This window comes from Spea bombifrons, chromosome 13 (genome assembly GCF_027358695.1).
Source record: "Spea bombifrons isolate aSpeBom1 chromosome 13, aSpeBom1.2.pri, whole genome shotgun sequence".
In the NCBI taxonomy this organism is placed as follows: Eukaryota; Metazoa; Chordata; class Amphibia; order Anura; family Pelobatidae; genus Spea; species Spea bombifrons.
The window spans coordinates 28,742,320-28,764,189 of record NC_071099.1 but is presented as its reverse complement, the minus strand read 5'-3'; the positions used below and the strand labels follow the sequence as shown (position 1 = coordinate 28,764,189).

Below are 21,870 nucleotides of genomic sequence, written 5' to 3'. Positions count from 1 at the left end.
TCCGCACCAGATTTAGTACAAAGGAAGCCGAAGCGAACGCAGCATCTCCTTTACCAAATAAGTAAAAATAAAAACTGTTCTACCTCTTTTTAATATGGGTTTCCCATTATTTTGTCTCTGTATGCCTTTTTTTTTTAACAAACTCTTTTTTTTATTTTTTTTGCAAATTTGCCCTCCTCCTTCCATGCTCTTTCTTTTCTGTTACCAATTGATACCCTCCCACTCCCTTTGCGGTATCTCTTTAGCTCCAAATCCCCTTCCTTTCTCTATTCTAGCTTAACAATTTGTCTACCATACAACACATCCCTTAATTCTCATCCCTCAATTCTCATCCCTCCCTCCCTACCTTCACTGAAATACCTCTCGTTCTATCCTTTTTTTGTCCCCCTCTCCCCTCCATACTTTTTTCTTCAATCCGTATCTCCAAGCCTTACATACCTTTATAACTCTCTGCTCATTTGACCTTATTCCTACTATAGTGCCAGCCCCTATATCCCAGGACTTCCAAAGGCCACCAACTGGCTGATCTTGTAGGTGTTGTAGTATTACGGACGTTTTAATCTCTCCCATCCTTTTCTCGTTGCTTCGCTCCCTTGTCCCCCCTCTCCCGTCTCGGCTCTGTGTCAGGCACTGCAGTGCTGTTATGTATAGCAGAGCGCATTAGCATTTGGGAGCCTCTCCAGACATTATTGCAGCATCCTTCCTTCTGGCTTTCTGCAATTACTGCCGTAGACAATAAAGCCAAAGGGGAAGAAAGATACCAGGTCATTCCTATTAACTCTTTGCCCAAAGCCCATAGCGAGAGCAATCAGGCCACGCTCAATTAGTAGATAATATATTTAAAGAATGGCTTGGATGTTAACATGCACACGGAGGCTCCTTCTTAAATCAACCTCTTGACAGCAAGGAAATTGATCCAGATTTTAATTACAAAGTCCAGTTCTCTACCTTCGTATCAAAACCAGATATTGTCCCAAATACCCTCTAACCCCAAAGCACCATTCACTAAAATCACTGGAACAGCTAAAAATGTAGCTTTGTGTTGTTGCTAATGCTTTAGATTGGCGTATGGACAGGCCAGGCCCTACTCATAACCCATAAGCATTTCTACTATTTCCTCCATCTCTAACGATGAGCCATATAGTATGCATGCCTTATCCTTTTGTTTTCCTTCAAGCACATTTTTACGGAGACCTCCGCGGTATAAATGGGCTGGTTCAATGGTTCCAAAAGAGATGTTGACTGCCCCAAAGGGGATGTTTACTGTCCCACTATGAGCTCTGGCGCACTATGGAGGCTAATTGCCCCTAGTGCCCCCTCACTGATGGGGGCCAAGGCCAGAATACCCCACTGTCTGGTACTTTATCTTCCTAGCTAGATAAGTGAGTGAACCTGTTCTTCATCGTTCTGTATAATGATACCAGGATATTAGGTGAGGTCCGGATCTACATACGCCATGATTCTTATGCTGGGAACCCTTAAACCCAACTCTGAGCCAGAGCTAGATTAGATTTTCACAGGTGCTGAATTCATGATCCACTCCTGTATCTGTATACCATATTTCCCAAGCCTTCCTTTGTAGGAGGGATAGTCTATTAGGTACCTAACCCACCATGTCCCTCTTTTCTTCGCCTGATGCCCCTATTTTCTAGGAGGGCAGAATGTTTGCTGGGTATGAGGGCATCACCATATTCTAAAATCTCAATATCGTGTATAGAAACAGGAGACATAGCTTTATAAATTAATATGCGTAAATACATGCTGTATTCTTTTTAATGCCAAACTCTGTTAAATAAAGAGGTATTAAGAGGTCACAAAGTGAAGCCCAAACTCTAGCATCTCTTCTAACCACAACACATGCATCGCTCTCAGTTTAAATTACCTACTGTTATTATCTCTTTCCATACAAACCATCCCAATTACTGCTATTGATTTTTGGAAGCCTCCCTATTACACCCCCTACTGTTTTTCTATGTAATTTTCGAGACTTTAACCATGTTTTTAACACCAGATATCGTCTCCCCTTCCTCTATTCAGCAGAAGCTACAAACTGTGAGGTGTTCGGAGGTCTTAAATAAACCCATCGTCTTCTTTTACAGAACTGCACACAATCGCTAAGCTCAGCATTTCTGACGTCTCCGCTTCCTTTTCATGCTCCTCGTGACCTATATTTTGTAGCCCATAATGTGGACACACACCGGGGGAGCATTAATATACGGACACTGTGTGCGCTCAGAGCGGCTTTAAAAAAAAGATATATATATATTTGTAACATAAAGCACATCTCCAGCACATATTTTCCCCGCAATATGCATCTGTAACTAAAACCTACTGAGATTTACAGGGATATTTAGAGGTGGATTTAGGATAGACAATCTAAGAGGCTGCTTTAATAAACCCCCTTTCCATATCCCCAAAAGTTTAAGGTGTCCAAATCGGGACACCCTGTATTGTGCGTGTGAATAGAGGAGGCAAAGAGCAGAAATAAAGGTTAGGGTAAGTGTGGCCCTAAAGGCGGCATTGGGTTGCCCAACTTACCTGAAGAGCCACCGGTGGATGCTCGGCTGTAGAGCATTGGAAGGTGGCCACATAGGAGCTACAGTAGCACAGACCTCTATTGATTTTATAGCTCTCTGGGCCGGTCAAGATCTCCCCAACTGGCCCATGATCCACATTGCCCTCAAAAGCAATGATGTCATGTGAAAACCGGGTCACTTGGGATGTATGCCTTCCTTATGCTTTTCTTTTCCTCCATAGAAAACTGATTTTGGACAGGAAGGAACATGGCCTACAATGCGTAGCACAACTGCTACATATCCTAGATAAACTACTAAGTTACGCGTTTCCTACACTGTGTTAACTCAATTGCGTGTTGCTAGCATGTTCATGTGGAAACATGAGATCAGCTGAGATCTTGGATGTTTTTTGGTTCCTCGACCCAAATCACCCCGTCCCATTTTTTTCAGAAGCTGGGTATCACAGGGTTCTACAGCCATAAACGTCATAGTATTGTGTATAATACAGCAAAAATGTGTCCATAAGTCATGTAAAATAAAATACATTTCTCGGGAGAAATTGGGAGATCTATACCTCCAGAGTAGCTCCCCTTTTTGGGTTTGTTTTGTTGCCATCAGGTATGTTTAGAACATGCTTTTTAAATTCAAATTCATCTTTAATAGAGAAAAAGGACCACACATAGCAAGTCACAAAAAAGCATAAAGTCAAGATACCGTCTGTCTCTAATTAGAGGCATCAACTGAAAACATAAAGAAAACCAACAAAAAAAAAAGTTCAAATTAAATAAAAACAGAAGTGTTGAATCTGGATACCCATCTGACTCTATCATAAACCAACCTTAAATAATAAAATGTAGTACATCGTATATCTGCTTTATATAAAACAGATTCTCACCAGCTTCGTTTTGTCCATAGCAGTTAATATAGTAGTATTTAAATTCTCCAAGGCCGAGAGGACGTTCCTGTACTCCCCCAGGTATTCGGAAAAGTAATCTGAAATAAGTAGGAAATAAAAAGTGGGAAAAATAGAATTTGGAATTGCAGTTCCAGTATTTTTATGATGATTTCAGCACCGACCAAGCATTGGATACATAAAGCGACCTGAATGGGGAAGGCAAAAGACTTCTGTAGAAAGTATTCTACAGAAATACTTAATTGGAACTTCTGCCATTACAGTTGTTACTGTAATTAAATCCATTATTTGAAATGGCTTGTGCTTTTGGTTTGTTGGTTAGTGTCATCGTTCTGGAGATTTTTAGTTTAAAATTTCACATAATGGAAGCTGCGTTCGGTGACGGCCTGTGGCAGAGCCAGAATTATCCAATCAAATCCCTGTCCTAAAGTTATCAGCCCTTTGCTTTCCCCGCCTTTAAAAAGGCTGCGTGAACCAATCAACAACAATCAGCAACTTAACTCCATTACCCAGATTTATTTTGTATACAGAAGTGACAACATGGAGGATTTAGTAGGACAGATCCGCTTTAAGGATGCTTGGGGCTCATTATGTGCTTAACACGTGTAACATGTTCTCAAGCGTGTAAACACTAGAGTGGCCAATGGAAGAGGGATTTATTTTCCTTATCTTCCAAGTTCCATTTCTTCTGTATACATCCCTCCAGCTTGTTACCCTGGCACTGGCTGCCATCATGTCCTGAAAACCTAGTTCTTGGCTGCGTATCCGCGTACCAACCCAACTTTCCATCTACAGGCAGTGCAAGGGTTAACTCTAGTTCTCCAGTTAATGAAACCAAAGACCCCCCCCCCGAGAGGTGTTCTGGGGGCGACGTGTTTGATGAAATTTTGCAAGATCAAACATTAAAAGGAGCACGATCTTGAAAGCTCTTGGTTTGTATAAAGCAGGTGCCCGAGGCAGAAACAGACAAATCCAAACGGAGCTTAAAGCCCCGACTAAACCTACAAACCAAGATCCCAGGAGATCCACAGGGGATAATTAACCCTTCTGCTACCAAACAGGGAAACAAATGCCTCGGATGTAACTAATCCCAGTTACAAAACAGGCTTCATATACCGTATGTGTGTATATATATATATATATATATATACATACATATATACATAATACTATAATATCATATATAATACCATCTAACATCTCGTGGAGTTCTTATACCTCTTTCCTATATTATCTCATAATGGTTGACATTTTCACACCAATGATTCTTTCTATTATTTCATGAAACCTCTATCTACGCTCCCGTTGAAAGGTTTGGAGTCGCTTGGAAATTTCCTTGTTTCTCAAAGGAAAGCAAAATTTGTCCATTAAAAGAACATGACATGGATATTGATGTATGAAATGAAATACAGAGCAGACGTTAGTAATGTTGTAAATGACTAATGTAGCTGGAAAAAGCCAATTTTTAATGGAATCTCTTCCCTTTTGCAATAATGTTACAGCTGGAAATTCCCTTGTTTTCCATGAAAAGGTGACCCCAAACCTTTGAACAGTAGGGTATATTTTGATCATATTGTTTAAATAACACTCGGCATTCCTCCATACTATCTCTTCTTATAACTTTCCTTAAGATGTTAGGAAAAGGTTAATTATAAAACCAGCTCACCACATAGCCGCCCTGTGTCCATGTTACTGTAAGAGATAAAGAGAAGTTATTATTTAGAATAAGTTTAGAAAAAATATGCACCTTTCTAAGGTATAACATGTATACGTATTAATATAAAGACTTCAGTTGTGACATCATCAAGTACTGTGATGAAATAATACAGATGTTTCAGTTACCAACATGGGGGGAAGAAAGGTAAGATGAAAGGCTTCCGAGAAGAGCAGCTCAAAGGCCACTAATCACCTCTAGTTGAGAAAGACTGCTTTCCGACGCTGTGGGAACCAACTGATTGGGGGGGGGATACCCCCAGAAACCAAAATCATCAATTTAGAACAGGGGACAGTGTCATTTTTTGAATTGCTCCACCAAGGACTTCAACCAACACCCAAGTCCAGTAGAAAATAAATAAGACAATGTAGATAATGAACATGGAAAATTGAACAACACTTCTGCTCAGACAAAACGTTAGTTACCTGTATCTGTTTCTATTAGCACAAAAAGTCCTAATCTGAGTGCTATTTTCATGCCACAAATTATTTGATCCCATGGAATTTATTAACTCTGGTAACTTCAGGTCTGTCATGACTTTGTGGAATTACTCTTCTATATTTGATCATCTCTGAGGGATTCTGATCGGTGGGGTATCTCAATCTACGTATCTTCTGGTCAGCATCAAGCTCTGGCTTTCAATTATTATTAATAAACTTTTATTTTCTTCCTACATCTTAGTCTCCATTGCTTACTGGACGTCTCCACTTCTTATGATCATCTAAGTCTAAATAGTCCCCAAACCAACTTTTGGACTATAAGCCCATCTGGTTGCCGTTCCAACCCTTCCATTTTGTACTTCTGTCTTCCTCCTCTTCTGGCCTCACCTCTCTCCTTCCTCAAATACTTTTCCTCCTCACACTATCATTATTATATATATATATCTATATATCTATATATATATATATATATAGATATCTATATATATATATAGATATATATATATATCCTGCAGTGCCGTACGAGGAGGGTACACATAAAATGTCATAGTTTAATGGACAGAAAAACCTGCTCTAGATTTCAGACTCTTCATCTCCCGCTTCTGTTGTATTCCCTCCTCGGTGACATGGAATGGGCCTGCATTCTAACTTTTGTGTATTTTATTCACATATTCTTTATCTGATAGAAACAAACGGTTATGCTCAGGCGGGAGATGGGAGGCTGGCGGCAATCTTCATCTCCTGTCATTTCTTAAAGGTACAACTGCTTGGCTATAGCCCAGTATGGAAATAACTCATTCCCCAGCAGGCACGGACAAATGATTTTTTCCTAACCAAACAACTGAAAATATGATTTACCATAATTTCGTAAACAGGACATTAAATTAAATCTGCCTGCCCCATATATATATATATATCCAACAACCTTTTCAAATATAGCATTTTGAAATCTAAACCTCACATTTAGGATCCTGGCCCCTTGGAACATAAGGATACTTTAGGCATGACTGATTGTTTTTTTTTAAATCAAATGATATCAGGTGACCCAATGTTAGAATCTTACTCAGCATTGTATTGGCTCATTGTCCTTCAGCTACAACAAGGAATCAGGCTATCGACCTGGTCTAATCTGCCCTGGCTACAGTCATTTACTTATGGTGGTTATAACCCTTAGACTGATCCAGGGCAGTGCCCCGAGCCACAGCCCAAGCCACACTGCTGATGAGTCCTGCAATATGACATCATACACAGGTGCAACTCAAGGAAAATATATTACGGAGATCTGAAAAGAGAGAGAGGTCTCTGGTTTCAACTACTGGCCCACTGATAGCTGCTGCGTACCCATATACCACTTCTCCGGGTCTACAGGTCACTAAGAGGAAACTAAGAGGCGTTGCAACACAAACCACTCCCGACCCACTTCACCGTTAAAAAAACATGTGGCCCGAGATGTCAGCAGGACCACCCAATGACGTTGGTGGAACCGCCAACATCTGTAAGAGGTGCGCTCTTGGTAGCCCTAGGCTAGAATACCCCCTTGCCTGGCTAAAGGTCATTGTAGACTACTAACCAGAAGTGACAAAAGCCTATGAGTGACCCATAATTGTCTTGTGGCTTTTAACAAGTCTCAACCAGCTTTTGAACTACAACACCCATAATTCTCAGTCAGCCTTTTGTTGGCTGTGAATTATCAGGTTTGTTCATCTAGAAGTAGGGATCTCTTTTCGGGCAATTAGCCTATTATTACAATGGTGCGTCAGTAATCACTATTTTTTTCACATAATATGAACATATCCCACTGTTCTGTGTAATGAGCAAAGTATACCAGCATTTGGTGACATTATAAATTTAGATTGTCTGGAACAAAAGGTAAGGAGGAGCTTCCAAAGCTCTATACTTGACCCAGACACCAGCGTTCTCCGGAGTAATATTTCTGCCAATTTGAGATGATCACGCCATTGTTGTTGAAATTAACTTAAACACGGGCTATATTGCCAAATACAATCAGAGCTGGGATGACTCCCTTTTTACAAGCCCAGTGCAATTAAACTATATTGTTGCAGAGATTTCCAATTACTTTAAAGAAAGCACAAGTAATTACAGTGATTCTCTCATAAACTGGGAACCATGTAAATGTTCTTTTAAGTGTTTGGAGAAGTAACTAGAAATTAATGGGTGCCGGAGAGAAAAATGGGAATGTTTCCTTCTCATTTGTAACATACAGAACACTTTAAAGGTAAGAAGGCTGTGAACAGTAAGTGAACGCCTTCAATTCAAGCCTACCAGTTTTGTCTAGGGGTACCAAGTCTCTCTTTGCTGACTTTACCGTCTCAACTTGTGCCAACAGCACTGACGGGGTACCACATTGCTACTGCAGAACGAAGCCACAAAGTATGAGGACCATGTAAACACATGTTTGATACCAGTGCACATACTCTCATGTAGGAACAAAGCAATGGTTATGGTGGTCACAGGCCTTGGCCTGATCCAGGGCAGAGCCCCGAGCCACTCTGTTGATAAGTCACTTCTTGTGCAACTCAAGGAAAATATATTATGGAGATCTGCACAGACCTCTGCAGTATTGATGGGTTAGTTCCAAAAGAGACCACTGATGATCAACTACTGGTCAGCTCAGACAAGACATGACAGCTTAGGCATATCTGGTTCATCAGCAATGAATACGATTAGTAACATGCAGTGTCTAATGTTGAGCTTTCATCTCCAAGGATGAATTGAATGGCCAACTGAGACAACAGAGGCCATAAGTTTGCAACACCAAATAGAACCAAACCAAACACTAGTTAAGGACACAACACACAAATTAGATCTAACAACTAGTATCACACTTGCAAAAACATAGCCTAAACATTCCATCCTCACAGAAGACACCTTCTCACCACAGTGACAGAAGATAGGTCAACAAACAGTTGTCCCTCACAAGACCACCATACTGCATGCAAGGATCTCACTGCAAATGCTTCCGTGTCTAACGTGGTCTGTTTTCAAAAATGTTAATGAGCTTTCATAAACATGCATGGAATCGCCTCAACAATCACTCGTCTACAGTAAATTGTTTCATGTGAGCCCAACAATGACATGGTCAGACCTCACCCAGAGTCTTGTGTACAGTTCTGGAGACCCCATCTCCAGAAGGATATTCACGTATTGCAGAGAGCTCAGATGAGGGCTACTAAAATGGTAAATGTTCCAGGATAAAAAGATATCAGGAAAGACTAATGGATCTCAATCTGTGTAGCTTTGAAACATTCAACTACTTAAGTTGGATCCAATGATTCTTATCTGCCAACAAGTTCCGTGTTTTTATGCGATTTTCTTTTTGTCCCCTTTTTCTTCTCTCTCATCCCCAACTTACTTAGTCTGCTGACTGTCTATTCTAGCGAACATATTCTTCAGCTCATCTTGATTCAGGACTCCATCTGAGAAATAACTCTGGAATTCTTCAAAAGACAGTTTTCCGTCATCTGCAAGAGAAATTAAAGGAGATAATTATGTAATTTATCAATTAACTCCTTATCACACACACACGGAAGATTATGATGAGTGGACATACTTTTAAATGTTTAAATAGTATTGAATGATAAGCTGTACTTAGTTTTGCACACATGGCTTCTCCATTTTGGCTTTATTTTTGTGCAATAAATCATGACACTGTGTAAAATGCCGTTTGTTAATCTAAGATTGTATTTTCCTAATTTTTAGGCCTGTTAAGGAACAGTTGATTGTTATGATGTCCTGATATGTAAAACCAAAGAGGGTGTACTTTCTTTTTCACACGACCATAGATTCTTGTTAAAAATACTGGGCAGCTATGATTTCAATGCTGCTACAGTTATAGTTGGGCAAGTCGGTTTTGACCGACTCCTGACCAATGGGCTCCTGACCAATGCTTGGCATGGCCTGACTTGTTAAGGGTAGAGAAGCACAAGATGGAGAAAAGGGGGTTCAAGCTCTCTCCTCTTGTTAATACTTTTGGACCTTACAAGCATTCATCAGTTTCCTTATCCTGGAAACAAGATCTGGGTCTGGCTCAGCCCCAGTTGCACCAGTCTACATACAGTGTGTTTTTCCATGGATAGGCCACTGTCCTACTTATACCATACAGTCATAGTGCCGCCTCATTACACATGCACAACACTGTTAATACTGCTATGTTTACATATGCACGCACTGCACTAATTGAAGACACTTCCACCATGTTAATTAAATCACTCTGCTATATACATTACTAACGTAATAAGTGGTACTGCTATTGTGCTAATTATTCGCACTTCTGCTGTAATAATACCACACTCCTAATTACTGTAATACTACTGATTCATAACATATATACATCACACACCGACATGCACGCTACCACACAAGTTCATATGTCTGCATAAGAAAGAGTTAATAGCACGTGGGTCTATTGAAAGGGCCAATCTCACAGCAGGGACTTCTAGAGATTTCCTGCTATCCCGCCAGCACGCAGGATCCTCGCTGGGCTTATTAGCCAAACCATCCACGGGCCCGTTTCTGCAGGAGCATCCATCAGGGGCCAACCTTCCTAGCTAAATCTATACGCAGGGAAACTGCAAGGACCTCTAAGCCAACGTATGCTGTTCATTTATTATTTGTCGCCTTTCATTCCTTAATCCTTATATTTCAGCATTCTCTCTTTCTTATCTCCCCCCGTCTCTTCTATCTTTCTCTCTCTGATTGCTGCCATTCTTCCACCCCTTTGCAGCACATCCAGACACACACTGATCATCAATATGGATGTCCTCCGTAGTCAATGATCAGATCTGTAACTGACACCCAGACCGCAGGACGCCAGAGAGGCAAGAGATCTTTTTGAAACTCACCATTCTTGTCTGCTCTCCGAAAAATCTGTAATGAAAAAAAGAAGTCTTCAATGTCAAGTTTTTCCTTTTTGATCATAAATGAAGACTAGGCTAGGGTTCTGTGAAAACTGTTCCAGAGCCTCACATTCTACTTTCATACCATTCTTCTATTTTCGCTATAATGTCAGCTTTGTTCTTTTGTTCATTAACTTTATATATTTTTTTTTTTGTTAAAGAGAATCTCGGGTCTATTTATACTTGGCCTTAAAACAACCACAAGGAATAAGCTGACACTTCGCAAATAAAAAAAGATAATGACCACATTGCCATTATTTTAAAATACTTGTTGGCTGGATTATCGGTAGCATGCGTGCTGTAAAGATTATGCTAGGAAGCCGCGGGCACATAAAACATTAATAGGGTCTTAAATTATCAATTCAATTCCACTATAATCAGTGTTAAAAACGGTTACTTGGCCTTCTCCTTTGATTATCCGTATTTAACTTAAATCAGAGATATTAAATGTGCTGTTTCGCTTAGACAAAACATTATTAACCCCTTAAGGACAACGGGTGGTTCCTAAACCCATTGAAAACAATGCATTTTGAGCCCATACATGTACAGGCTTTGCCATTAAGGGGTTAAGCTAGGCACCTCGGTCAGTGCCTGCTTTTGTGTCACATGACACATAAGTGTTCCCGACAAAAATGAGGAACGTGGTAAAGTTTCACATTATTAAACCTTCTGGCAAGGTTTTTGGGACTCAGCAATACTAAGAAATCCGTGTGTAATACTGCATTTGATTACAAAAGTGTTAAATTCCGCAACCTAGGTAGAACGACACCTTTAATTTACAGCCTTGATTATATCAGTAAATATGATATTTTTCTCAATTGTTCTCAATTTATTAAAAAAAGAAGCACATTCTCCATTGCAAACTTACTTTGACGGACATTCTAAGCATGAACTTTCTATGCACATTGTACCAATTGTCCTTGGCTTTCACCATTCAAATGGACCGGGGCCACATTTTCCATAATAGTAATGATAATAATGAATAAAGGTCAAATGGTGGCCGATCCCATCAACTTTTCATGGCATGCAAGTGTCATCACCCACCCTGCCTTATTTCATTACAGAAAAAGCATGACCTATAACCTCTGTGTCTATAAAACACAAATGCCAGCACGTGTTCAGTTATCAGGATCCAACTTCCATCCTTCTACTACTATGGTTTCCTCCATTCCATTAGACTGATCTCCCACACCCCCACTGCAAACTTCAGATTCTTGCTTCTACTAATATGGATCTCCATCTCACATAGACCGACCCCAATGATGGATCCCATCACCCCAACATTCATCAGTTCGATGAGTACCAGTCTACATTATCCAACCACAATGATCGCATCCAAGCTTTTAATTAACCGTTCAGATGATCACTTCATGATTCCATGCCACAACTCTTTGATTTCACTAGAGTCAAAACTCCATGTTCCCATGACAATGACAAAGCATACTCGGTAAACGAGAACACTGTATGGTATTGCCTCTACAATCTCTCTTCATCTTGTTTTGATATCTGGAGTCTGTAATAAGATTTGTAAACATGAATTTGGTTTTCTTTTAGTGAAATTCCATAAAAGTTTGAAGAACCCGCCAGGTAGACCCATTATTCCAGGCATAGGCTCTATCACTTCCAATTTGTCTCGGTATGTAAATCAATTTCTCCAACCCTCCCGTAGATAAACTTAGATCCTATTTAATTAAATTATAAAGACATTATCAGGATTGCATTGGAAACCTGGCTTGTATCTGATAACAGACGATGTTACGTGCCTCCATACTGTAGCAGACCACATACAAGGAGTTGAGGCAACTCAATACTCTTTAGCTATTTATTCTGAATTAAAAACATCAGAATGTACCAGGTTCGCTAACTTATCTATGGGAAAGTGGGAAGATGAATGTACTTGGAATAACTTATTTAGGCCCGAACCTGGTGCTCTGGCGACTAAATCTTCATGTGGGATAGTATTCTTTCTGATCTTGATAAATTCATACAATATCTACATTTTAATCCATACAATGAATCCATACAATTTGCGATTTACACACAAAAGTCCTAATGAGAGATTCCAATTTTTGGATTTAGAAATATCAGTTCATCATAATAACATCAACAATGAAAGATGTGTCAAGACAACTGATTGTAATGGATTTATGCCTTTTCAAGGCACCATTACCGACCTTGGCTTAATAACATCCGGTTTGGACAGTTTGGATGCATCCGCAGAAACGGTACAGATATTGACATCTTTGAGACCCAAACCTGTGATTTAAGAACCCGTTTTCTAAGGGGTCGCAACTAAACAGAGTAAGGGTATTAGAGAGGGAACGGATAATTCAAGAAACTCATAGGAACCACAATGATGATTTTCTGAACATACCTTTCATCACACAGTTTAATCAGCAGTCTGAGGACGTCTAATGTGTAGTCAATAGACATTGGAGTATCATTAAGGGTGACCCTGAGTTAGGTGATAAATTGGAATCGAAACCATGGCTTGTTTTTTTTCTAGAGCGCCTCATTCGAAATCCGAAATTCTAGCACCTACCGTTTAAGATCTTAAAGGGTCCATAACAAGACAAACCGAAGGCAAGGCTTTTCGCAAATGTGGCGTATGTGCAGGATGTCTTAATAACCCCACATGTTTAGAATTGACCAATTTACAACATCCAGTTCCAAACGAGTGATTTATCTTAGCTTAATTAGACAGAAGAGAGGCATTTTGGATTTTTAAATTCCAAACTATCCAACCAAGGGGCTTTAAATGTGGTATTTGAGTTGAAATCTTTTTTATAATAGCACCTCTCTCAGACTTATCAGTGAATACTAATTTCTGCATACTAATTAACATATTTATACTAATTTATACATCTATATTTCTGTATGCATTTATATTAATGTGTGCATTTATATAGATTGATTCTGAGTGCATATTAATGTATGCATTTATATAGATTGATTCTATTATTTATATGTTTCTACTTGATAATTTATATTGTTTTTAATATTTAATGGACTGTTTAAATATTTTACGTTGACCTATGTATTTCTTTATTTTACATCTTTATATTGTGGATTTTATTATATGTGTAGTGTGTAAAAAAAATGTATGCATTAATTAATGTTTTGGATTTGCTACTTTTAATCTATATAATCGTACTCGCCAACCTCCAGGGGCAAAGGGGGTGGGGCTTAAAGGGGGCGGGGTCACACTCTGCATGACCCTGCAGCATTGAGTTCTAGGCCCAGTTTGTGTGTGTGTTTGTGTATTAGACATACACAGTTAAAACACAATGTTGCCAGTATTTTTATACCGGTACAGACCCAAATTTGACGGGACAGGACCCCTAAAAGGGTAATGTCTCAGGAAATTCAGGACTGTTGGCAGGTTTGAGATAACTATATATAACCTCTGAAGTAAGTAACCGTTTGATGCCCCTCAGGAAGTGGTTGTTTGGCTACGAAAGGCGTAGGTCTGTGGTTATTCGTGAGGGGTCAGGGAGCAACCTTGTACACTCGCGGTTCTACTAACCTTTTGGTTTGTGAGTGCATTTATGATTTGTGAGCAATAAAGTTTGTTTGAAGTTAATACGTCTAAATCACAAAGGCTTTTTGGGCTCATACTTAGGTGTTTGAAAGGCTGATTTCACTAATGTTTGGTCTCTTTTTGATCTATTGAATTCACGATAATATTGTATTTATGTTGAACGCCATATGTCTGTGGGACATTTTTTGGAGAAGACACAGCGGAACTTTCGATTCTTTTTTTATTTGTAAATTCCACATTTTTTTTCTTATTTAGTTGTCCTGGGGATATTTGTTCTATGGTACTATTTGGTTTTCGTCTTTGGGATCTCATTGCTTTTCACAGTTATGTTTCGAAAAGGTATTACCATACCTATTAAGCGGGGTGATACATTTTGTTGTCATGTTATCCCTCCTCGAATTCTTTTTCGAATTTAAGATTTTTAATCCAGTCACTGTGACTGAAGTAGTGATGCCAGGATATTTTCTCTCAGAGGTCGGTGTGATCCTTTGAGTAGAGTGTTTTAGAAGCAGAGTGGGATGTCCACTTAGCCACCACTATGAACAATTTAGAACGTAGTCCCTTGGTGGATCACCTCTATATCAGTATACTGGAGGCTCCTTACACCTAATGCTCCAATCAAGGTGGAATGCAGAGTCTGGTCCCAAACATAACATATGAAGAATGAAGTTGGTCTGCAACACAATGATACCTCACTATGTGACCATTATTTCATCACTACAAACAACACTTCCATAGCAATCAGCCTTCAAGCTGTATGTGCAGTACTGCTAATGAAGGTGACACACCATGAAGTGAAGCCGTACCATCATTGCCAGACTAACTCAGGATCAACCATTAATAAGGGAGGCATCCCCTGCTTCATGATTCTGAACGAGGCAGGGATTTAACGTTGAGGGGGAAGAGCAACGTAAGAAAAACTAGTACATAAGACTAAGAAACAAGAATGCCCAACGAGGGCCTGTATAACTCTACCATTGGCCTTATCAGTATCTGGAAGAGCCATAAAGGGTATGTCAACAACACAACTAGTCGCCTGACTAATGATGGCAATAAGGGAGGGATTTGATACCAATGTGGAGCCCTCCAAGCTGCAACAACTGCCCTAGATAGACTACACTTGGGGCAAGGTACCAACATCCAGCTTCAGGAGCAAATCCAATCAGATCATTTATCGGAGGCCATAGAATGAGGATAGAAAGGATCCAGTAATGTTGATATACTGTGGCTAGAAGTACAAGTAACATGACTCTACAATTTCCAGATAAGGTCAGCACAAGCCATAATTATGTCATCTTCCCATGTTCCTAGACTGGGTTATATGAACAGGGGCCAAAGCTGATATTCACATTTCAAAAATCAGCATGATGGACTCACACACTGAAGTTATCTTCACAGAAGCTCCTACCAACTGATTCTGTTTAATCTGTTTATTTTTGCTGTTTCATTAACAAACATCTCGGCTCAGATCTCGCAAAGTTGCCCTCAGACACGTCTATTTATACGTAGCTTGTAATACACGTGTATGTGGGTTTTGATGCACAACCTCAGCTCTAGAGATCACGAAGCCACAAAGCATGATTTGGCAGACTTTTCCGATGTGGCCTCTGAGATATAATGAGCGTCTCCATCCAGAATCCTGAGGGACCTTTAACCTTTTTATGCTGCGCTGCCTGCCGGATGAGGCCACAGAGGGCCATCTCTGGTTATTGAAGAAATATAGATGTTAGCACAATATCTTCAGACTCCCTGGAGAAAATCCAGGAGATAATTAACTGCTTCCCCACTGATAAATCTTCCAGATAGATCTTAACTATCCACCTATTTAACAGAACAGATAATACCGGCACTATTTCTTCTATTTCTTCTATAACTACCATAATTTGCATCTACACATACTTATACTAATAAATTGTAAATTGGTGCCTGCACCATTTCAGCACACTTTCTCACGGAACGACCAACATACTCATCGCATTCTGTACATAACATATACATTTAATAGAAAGAAAGATTGATAGATATGTATTCATGGTCTTATATACATGCATGCTTATATATCACATAACATCAGACAGGTTATACTCACGTCCTGGAAAATAGACAGGTCTTGGTTTGATAGTTGATGAGGAGCGATGCTTTCTCTGACCCCTGGCGAATGTTTAGCGGACAGGAGACACATCGTAATCAGCTCGGCACAAGACATCATTGTGAAGGTGGAGATCGGGGTACAGAATCTCAGAGGGCAAATAGGTGCAGTGCTCCGGGGTGAGATACTGGTGGAACTGGGGTTACTGGGGAAGAAATACTGCGCTGTCCACAGAGCTCGGATTTGTGAAGTAGGCGCAGGACTGAGCGTCCAGTGTCTGAAAGGTATGAGGAGCAGGGCACTGGGCTATGAGCAAGTTGGCTGGAAGATTTAAAAATTCAATGCTAAACGCAGAGGCACGACTCGGAGCAGGTCCGGTGACCAGGATTCGGTGCTAGGAGTGCTACATACAGAACGCAGGTCTTAGGATGTAATGCTTGCGGATGCAGTGCTAAGATGCAGTGCAAAGAAAGACGCAGTATCAGATGTGCCGAGTCCAACGGGCAGAACCAAGAGTAATCTCTACGCTAGGGATCCAGTGCTGAGGCCAGGTACAGTGCCAGGTATACAGAGCTCGGAAGCTAACACTGTGTCCAGTCGTGCTAGAGGTTGCAGTGCTAAGCAGGTGCTTGTGTTCTAGCACTGCGATGTTATACCGGGCACAGGACTGTAAGATGCTCCAGCTGCTGTGAGCTTTTTCTCTCTCTGGGATACTGGTCCCCTCCCCCCTTCATTCTTATTGGTCTCCTCGGTCCTTAAACAAACAGCTAATCCAATCAAAGCTTTCGTTTAACCTATTGTTAGCAGGAATACTTATAACTTAACAAAGCATTGTGCACATAAAGAGTAGGAGGAAAGGAGAGCGATAGAGATAAAGAGAACAGAAAAAGAGAGAGAGATGATATCATTCAGACCGGTGGTGGGAATGATCTTTAGTTGTCACAGCTGATGTTTCCATGAGTACCTCACCATGCATGGGACATCAATGACATCATACACATCTTGTTGCATCACAGTGTGGCAAGCATTTCTGTTGCAGCTACTGTAGCCTCATCTCATGTATATGTTCCCTTTTGAGTCTTCTCTCTCAGCTTAAACTCTTAAATCACCCCATACCTTAAAACATTGTCACACAGATGCCATCTCTGACGTGGAATCAGCATCCACTGTTCAGCCAACTTTTTCATCATAGATAAGCGGTCCAAAGACATACTGATCCAGATCTGAATGCCTAGGCAAGCTTCTACCGGTCTCCTTGGAAGAAACCCAATTGTGAACCATCTTCTACCACTCAGTTTAATTTAACCAATAATAGAAATGTTAATAACTAAACATGTATAAAATAGCCTCTTATATTTTATTTAATACTTATTGCATTACCACCGGATCCATTTATCCCCTTCTGCAGATTTTTTCAAAGGCCGGGTTTCTTAAAGAATACCCAAGAAAACCGCATAATTCATTAGCAATTGTCTTTTTATACTAAAGCCTCCTTGCTAAAATCCGCTCAAATTTATCTTAGTAGCTAAAATACTTGTTATGGATGAATTGGAAACACTACGCCAAGGACAGCTCGTAAAGGGTACCCATTAGCTTTATTGGTTGGGCCAAATGGTTCTTATCTGCCGTCACTTTCTATGTTTCTATCATAGAACTTCATGTAATTACACTTACAAACCTGATACTCTGGATAACCATTTTGCAGACACCTGCAATATTCATAAGACGTTGATTTTAACCTACTTTGTCCACCAGAAGCAATTCAGAAGACGGTGGAATCACTGAATGTTTTAACCAAGTCCGGTTTCATCAATGCAGAATTCCTGGAGTTATCCTTTATTCTTCTTTCTTCTTTATATCTATCATATTTTAACTTTGCCAAGGGGGGAAACACCAAAGCATCTTTTGAAACGTCTTCAGATCGCGATCAAGCTGTCATGAGTAGCAACCCGTGTGATCAGCCAAAAGGATTCTTCTTTTCTTTACTTTCTGGGCTTCATTATATACAGTAGCTATTAAGTGTAATTAAAACTGGTTGCATTTTCCTCTTTTCAATCAAAAAACTGTACCCTTCGATGTGCAATACCCATGTTGCCTGAATGCCATATCTACATAGCTTTTCTATAATATAATTTTAGTGTTAGGGAATATAAGGAATATTTTAGAAATTTGTTGAAAATACTAATATTATGCCATTGCACAGGGGGAAATATTTTATGCACCTTCATAGCACGGATGAAGCAGGTAATGGATACAGATCGAATGTCTTAAGACATGCTGAACCGTACTTACTTTTAAAGATTGTCCCCTTAGATCTCTTATTACCGGTATTTCTTATAAAAAATCTTATTAAAATAAGAAAAGGCTTAAACATACTTTGTAATGGGTGAGAAAGGCATAAGACCATGGGGTAAAATGATTAAATGCCTTAGTTCTGTGATCGGGGCTAGGAGAAAATTGGAGAGGTTTAGACAAGATTGGGTGGGCTTACAATTAAGCCCCCATTGCTTCTTACAAGAACCCCCAAAACATGGACCCTAGGCACATGTCTAGCCTTTCTAGAATGTCTGCCTAATGGGAAAACCAATGTTGGTCGCGCCATTTTTCCAATTCATACCATGGCGCTCTGTCGGAATCTAGAAGAGGGAGTCTGTTAGCAACTTTTAGCAACATGCACCTTCCCTGCCATTTAAAAAATAAGGTTTGGTGGTATTCTCCATCCTTACCCTTAACATGTACTGCCACAGTCCCCAGAACTGGTCTTAAGACCAGTGGAAGCGACTGGCAACCTTCAGCCAAGCCATATAGCCCAGTAATATAGACTGCACAAAACTGGCACATTAACTAGTTTTGCTTCTTAAGTTCTTTTTAACTCTAGACTCTATGATCTGGAACAAATGGAAGTAAAAAATACTGGTGGCGTCGGCCAAGAAGCAATTGCCCCTTGGCCACCTAGCCAGCTCTGCCTTGGTGGAGAACGTGCAAGGCCTGAACTGGCCCTCTATAAGAGAGTCAGTGACAGGTTTTCCCATTACAGACTTCTGCATAAGATAAAAAAAACATTTATCCTATACACCGTGCTAGCCAAGGATAACTTACATTCATATCTGAAGTTCTTTGTATGTCTGATTAGTCGTTTTAATGAGCTGTGCTACAAACAGATCAATGATGAACTGTGATGTCATCCTCTAACGATCACTAACTGTAGAAGAGTATAGGTAAATTTAAATTATGCCCAAGCCTGGGCTGTTGCCTAGGGCCCCTGGCAAGAAAGGGGAGCCCTCTTTTTCACGCCGCCTATCATCCGGTGGCACCGTGTTTGTGTGGAGCACGAGGAGGCTGCAAAGATTACATTATTATATTTTACACATCACTGCCTCTGTTTATTGCTGCACCGTAGATAAGATGCGAGGCAAAAACTAACACGATTCCGTATTCCATGCATTAGGCACCGATTTTCTTTCCTTTCTTAGGCTGCTATTTCTTTAAGCTCAGGTTCTGTGAAGGACGCACGGATCGGTCGTGATGTATTTCATGTGTTTTGCATTATGTCATAGATGATGCGTCAGAGTAAATAATAGAGCCTGCTTACCATTTCCAAAAACATTACACCATCTAGTGGTTCATAATGGGTATTACAGGCCTTACCTAAATTTGCCTGATTTTTGATTATTATTACCATATTTTATTTAAATAGCACCAACAATTCCCACAGCACTTCCCACAGCACTTGCTACAGTCCATACATTTAAAGGGTCTGACAAAACTAGAACTGACAGACTAAAAGGAACTGGACTGGCCATCTGGTTGCCAGTTGTCTCTGGTAGGAATCGGGTGTAGAAAACATATGGGAAAGATTCTTCCAGATGAATGAGTTTTATAATTAAACGTTCTTCATATCAAAAATACTTTAGTACTCACAAAAAGCTGAACGGTATTACAGGGTAACTGAATAAGATGTGCATATTCCAGGAGGTCATATCAGCGCCTGCTTTTGTGTCACATGACAATTAAGTGTTCCCAGCAGATATTGTAAATATGACATTGGATGCGATTAAAAAGTAGTGGAACAGAACCTTTAATACATTTCAGTGCAATATACCCACAGAAGTAATGCTTCTTATTTAATGAGATTCATATATCCTGTATGTTTCAATGTTGTGTTTATTTAACCGGTGAGATATTAGTTCAGTCGAGAATGAATTGGTAAGAGAAGTAAGGAGCGGCAGACGGTGGGCGCTATGGCCGGTGTTGGGGAGGAAGCTGCAGCATTTACTGGGAGTCTGTGTCATAGCCTGTAACAATTTCGTGCAGAATCCTGCATCACACACACTGTATGACATCATAATTAGATTAGCATGGCAAGATACTCAGCAGGTAGAGAAGCAGGAAGGCTACCAGCAGGGGCAGTTATTTCACACTGAAGACTGGGTGGGCTCTCCGCAGTGAAGGACAGGGGTAAGAGGAGTTGGGGACGGGCAATACAATGGAGCAGTTTTATTGATTTTTTTTTTTTTTTTTTTAAATTGTATTGTTTAAGTCATCTTCATCGTTAACTAAACCCAGTAGTCACAGCTTATTATCTCTAATTAAATCTATAGTAAATGTTTTGCTTATTCGTGTTTTTGTTACGCAGTTTTTTGAAGATTTGGCAGGAATATTTTATGTCTTGCTCTACTTTACGCAGTCCCAGAAATCGCCTTTAGTATTCGGGGCCTTGATGCAGTAACGTCCTAGTAGTGACAGACCTCCTAGTAGTTAAAGTGACATGTTTGAGGGGAAACTACCTATAACTTGGGGTTTTTGTATCCAGTGGTATAACTGTTTTGGAAATATTTAGTTTAAATGGTTATCTGATCGATTCCCTATCTTGAAGTTCTCTTCCTTCCGCTCACCCCAAACCTTACAAAGGCTGCCAGGAGGCAACAAAATCAGGCAGATGGCAAAAGTTTAAGCATGGGTGATTGTGATGTCTGGCATCCAGCACCTCATCTGCACCCCGTAACTAAAAAGCATACTAACATCGAAACTGTCTAATACCCACTCCCTTTAACACCATACATACACAATGTCCATCATTCCTCTCCCTCCCACTATTCACCATAGACTTACACTTGACACTCTAACACCATACACACTCACACCCACCCACATACTAACACCATGCAGTAACATGTACACACACATGCTATCATAGCATTAGCATGTGGAGAGTGTCTGCCAGTAAGCACTGAGATGGATAGGACATCACATCCGCTGCGGCCACACGTATAGCTAGAACTCTCTCGCTATGCCAGTTTGTCCCAAGTGCATTATTTCACATTTATCAACATTAATGGTAGTTGTCGCATTCTAGACCAGTCTTCTCATTTACTTAAATCACTTGGCATCTGGCTTGTTCCACCAGGAATGTCTACCTTGTTGCAGACCCTTGTACCTTCTGTAAAATTAGTAATACAAATATTAAGCTTTAGCCCCAATACTGATCCCTGAGGTACCCCACTAGTAACAAGACCCTGTCTCTTGTCACTCAACCATCACCTTATTCATTCAGCTATCCTAATAGCGTCTTCACTTCTGAACCGCGGATGTAAGATTTAATCCATAGAAGACTTACTTTAGTTGGCTGAGTCTTTCTTGCACTCTATTTTGTGTGAAGTTGCACTACAATTGCCAACTTCTAGTATTCTTAAATTACTCCTGCTAAGGATTATGCCAGGGTATTTCAAAATACTTAATAA

At 40.1% G+C, this 21,870-nt stretch overlaps 1 protein-coding gene across 1 annotated transcript in view; it reads right to left on the bottom strand.

Moving 5' to 3' along the window:
* The window catches only part of NECAB3 (N-terminal EF-hand calcium binding protein 3), a 31,896-nt gene extending 15,595 nt beyond the window's left edge, over positions 1-16,301 (bottom strand). The window contains exons 1-5 of the mRNA XM_053453985.1: positions 16,130-16,301; positions 10,446-10,470; positions 8,957-9,065; positions 5,096-5,121; positions 3,412-3,509 (exon numbers count right to left, since the gene is read on the bottom strand). Coding sequence (XP_053309960.1) covers positions 3,412-3,509; positions 5,096-5,121; positions 8,957-9,065; positions 10,446-10,470; positions 16,130-16,249 — 378 coding nt within the window. The 5' untranslated portion in view covers positions 16,250-16,301. The remainder of the gene's footprint in view (positions 1-3,411; positions 3,510-5,095; positions 5,122-8,956; positions 9,066-10,445; positions 10,471-16,129) is intronic.
* Positions 16,302-21,870: the final 5,569 nt, after the last annotated feature.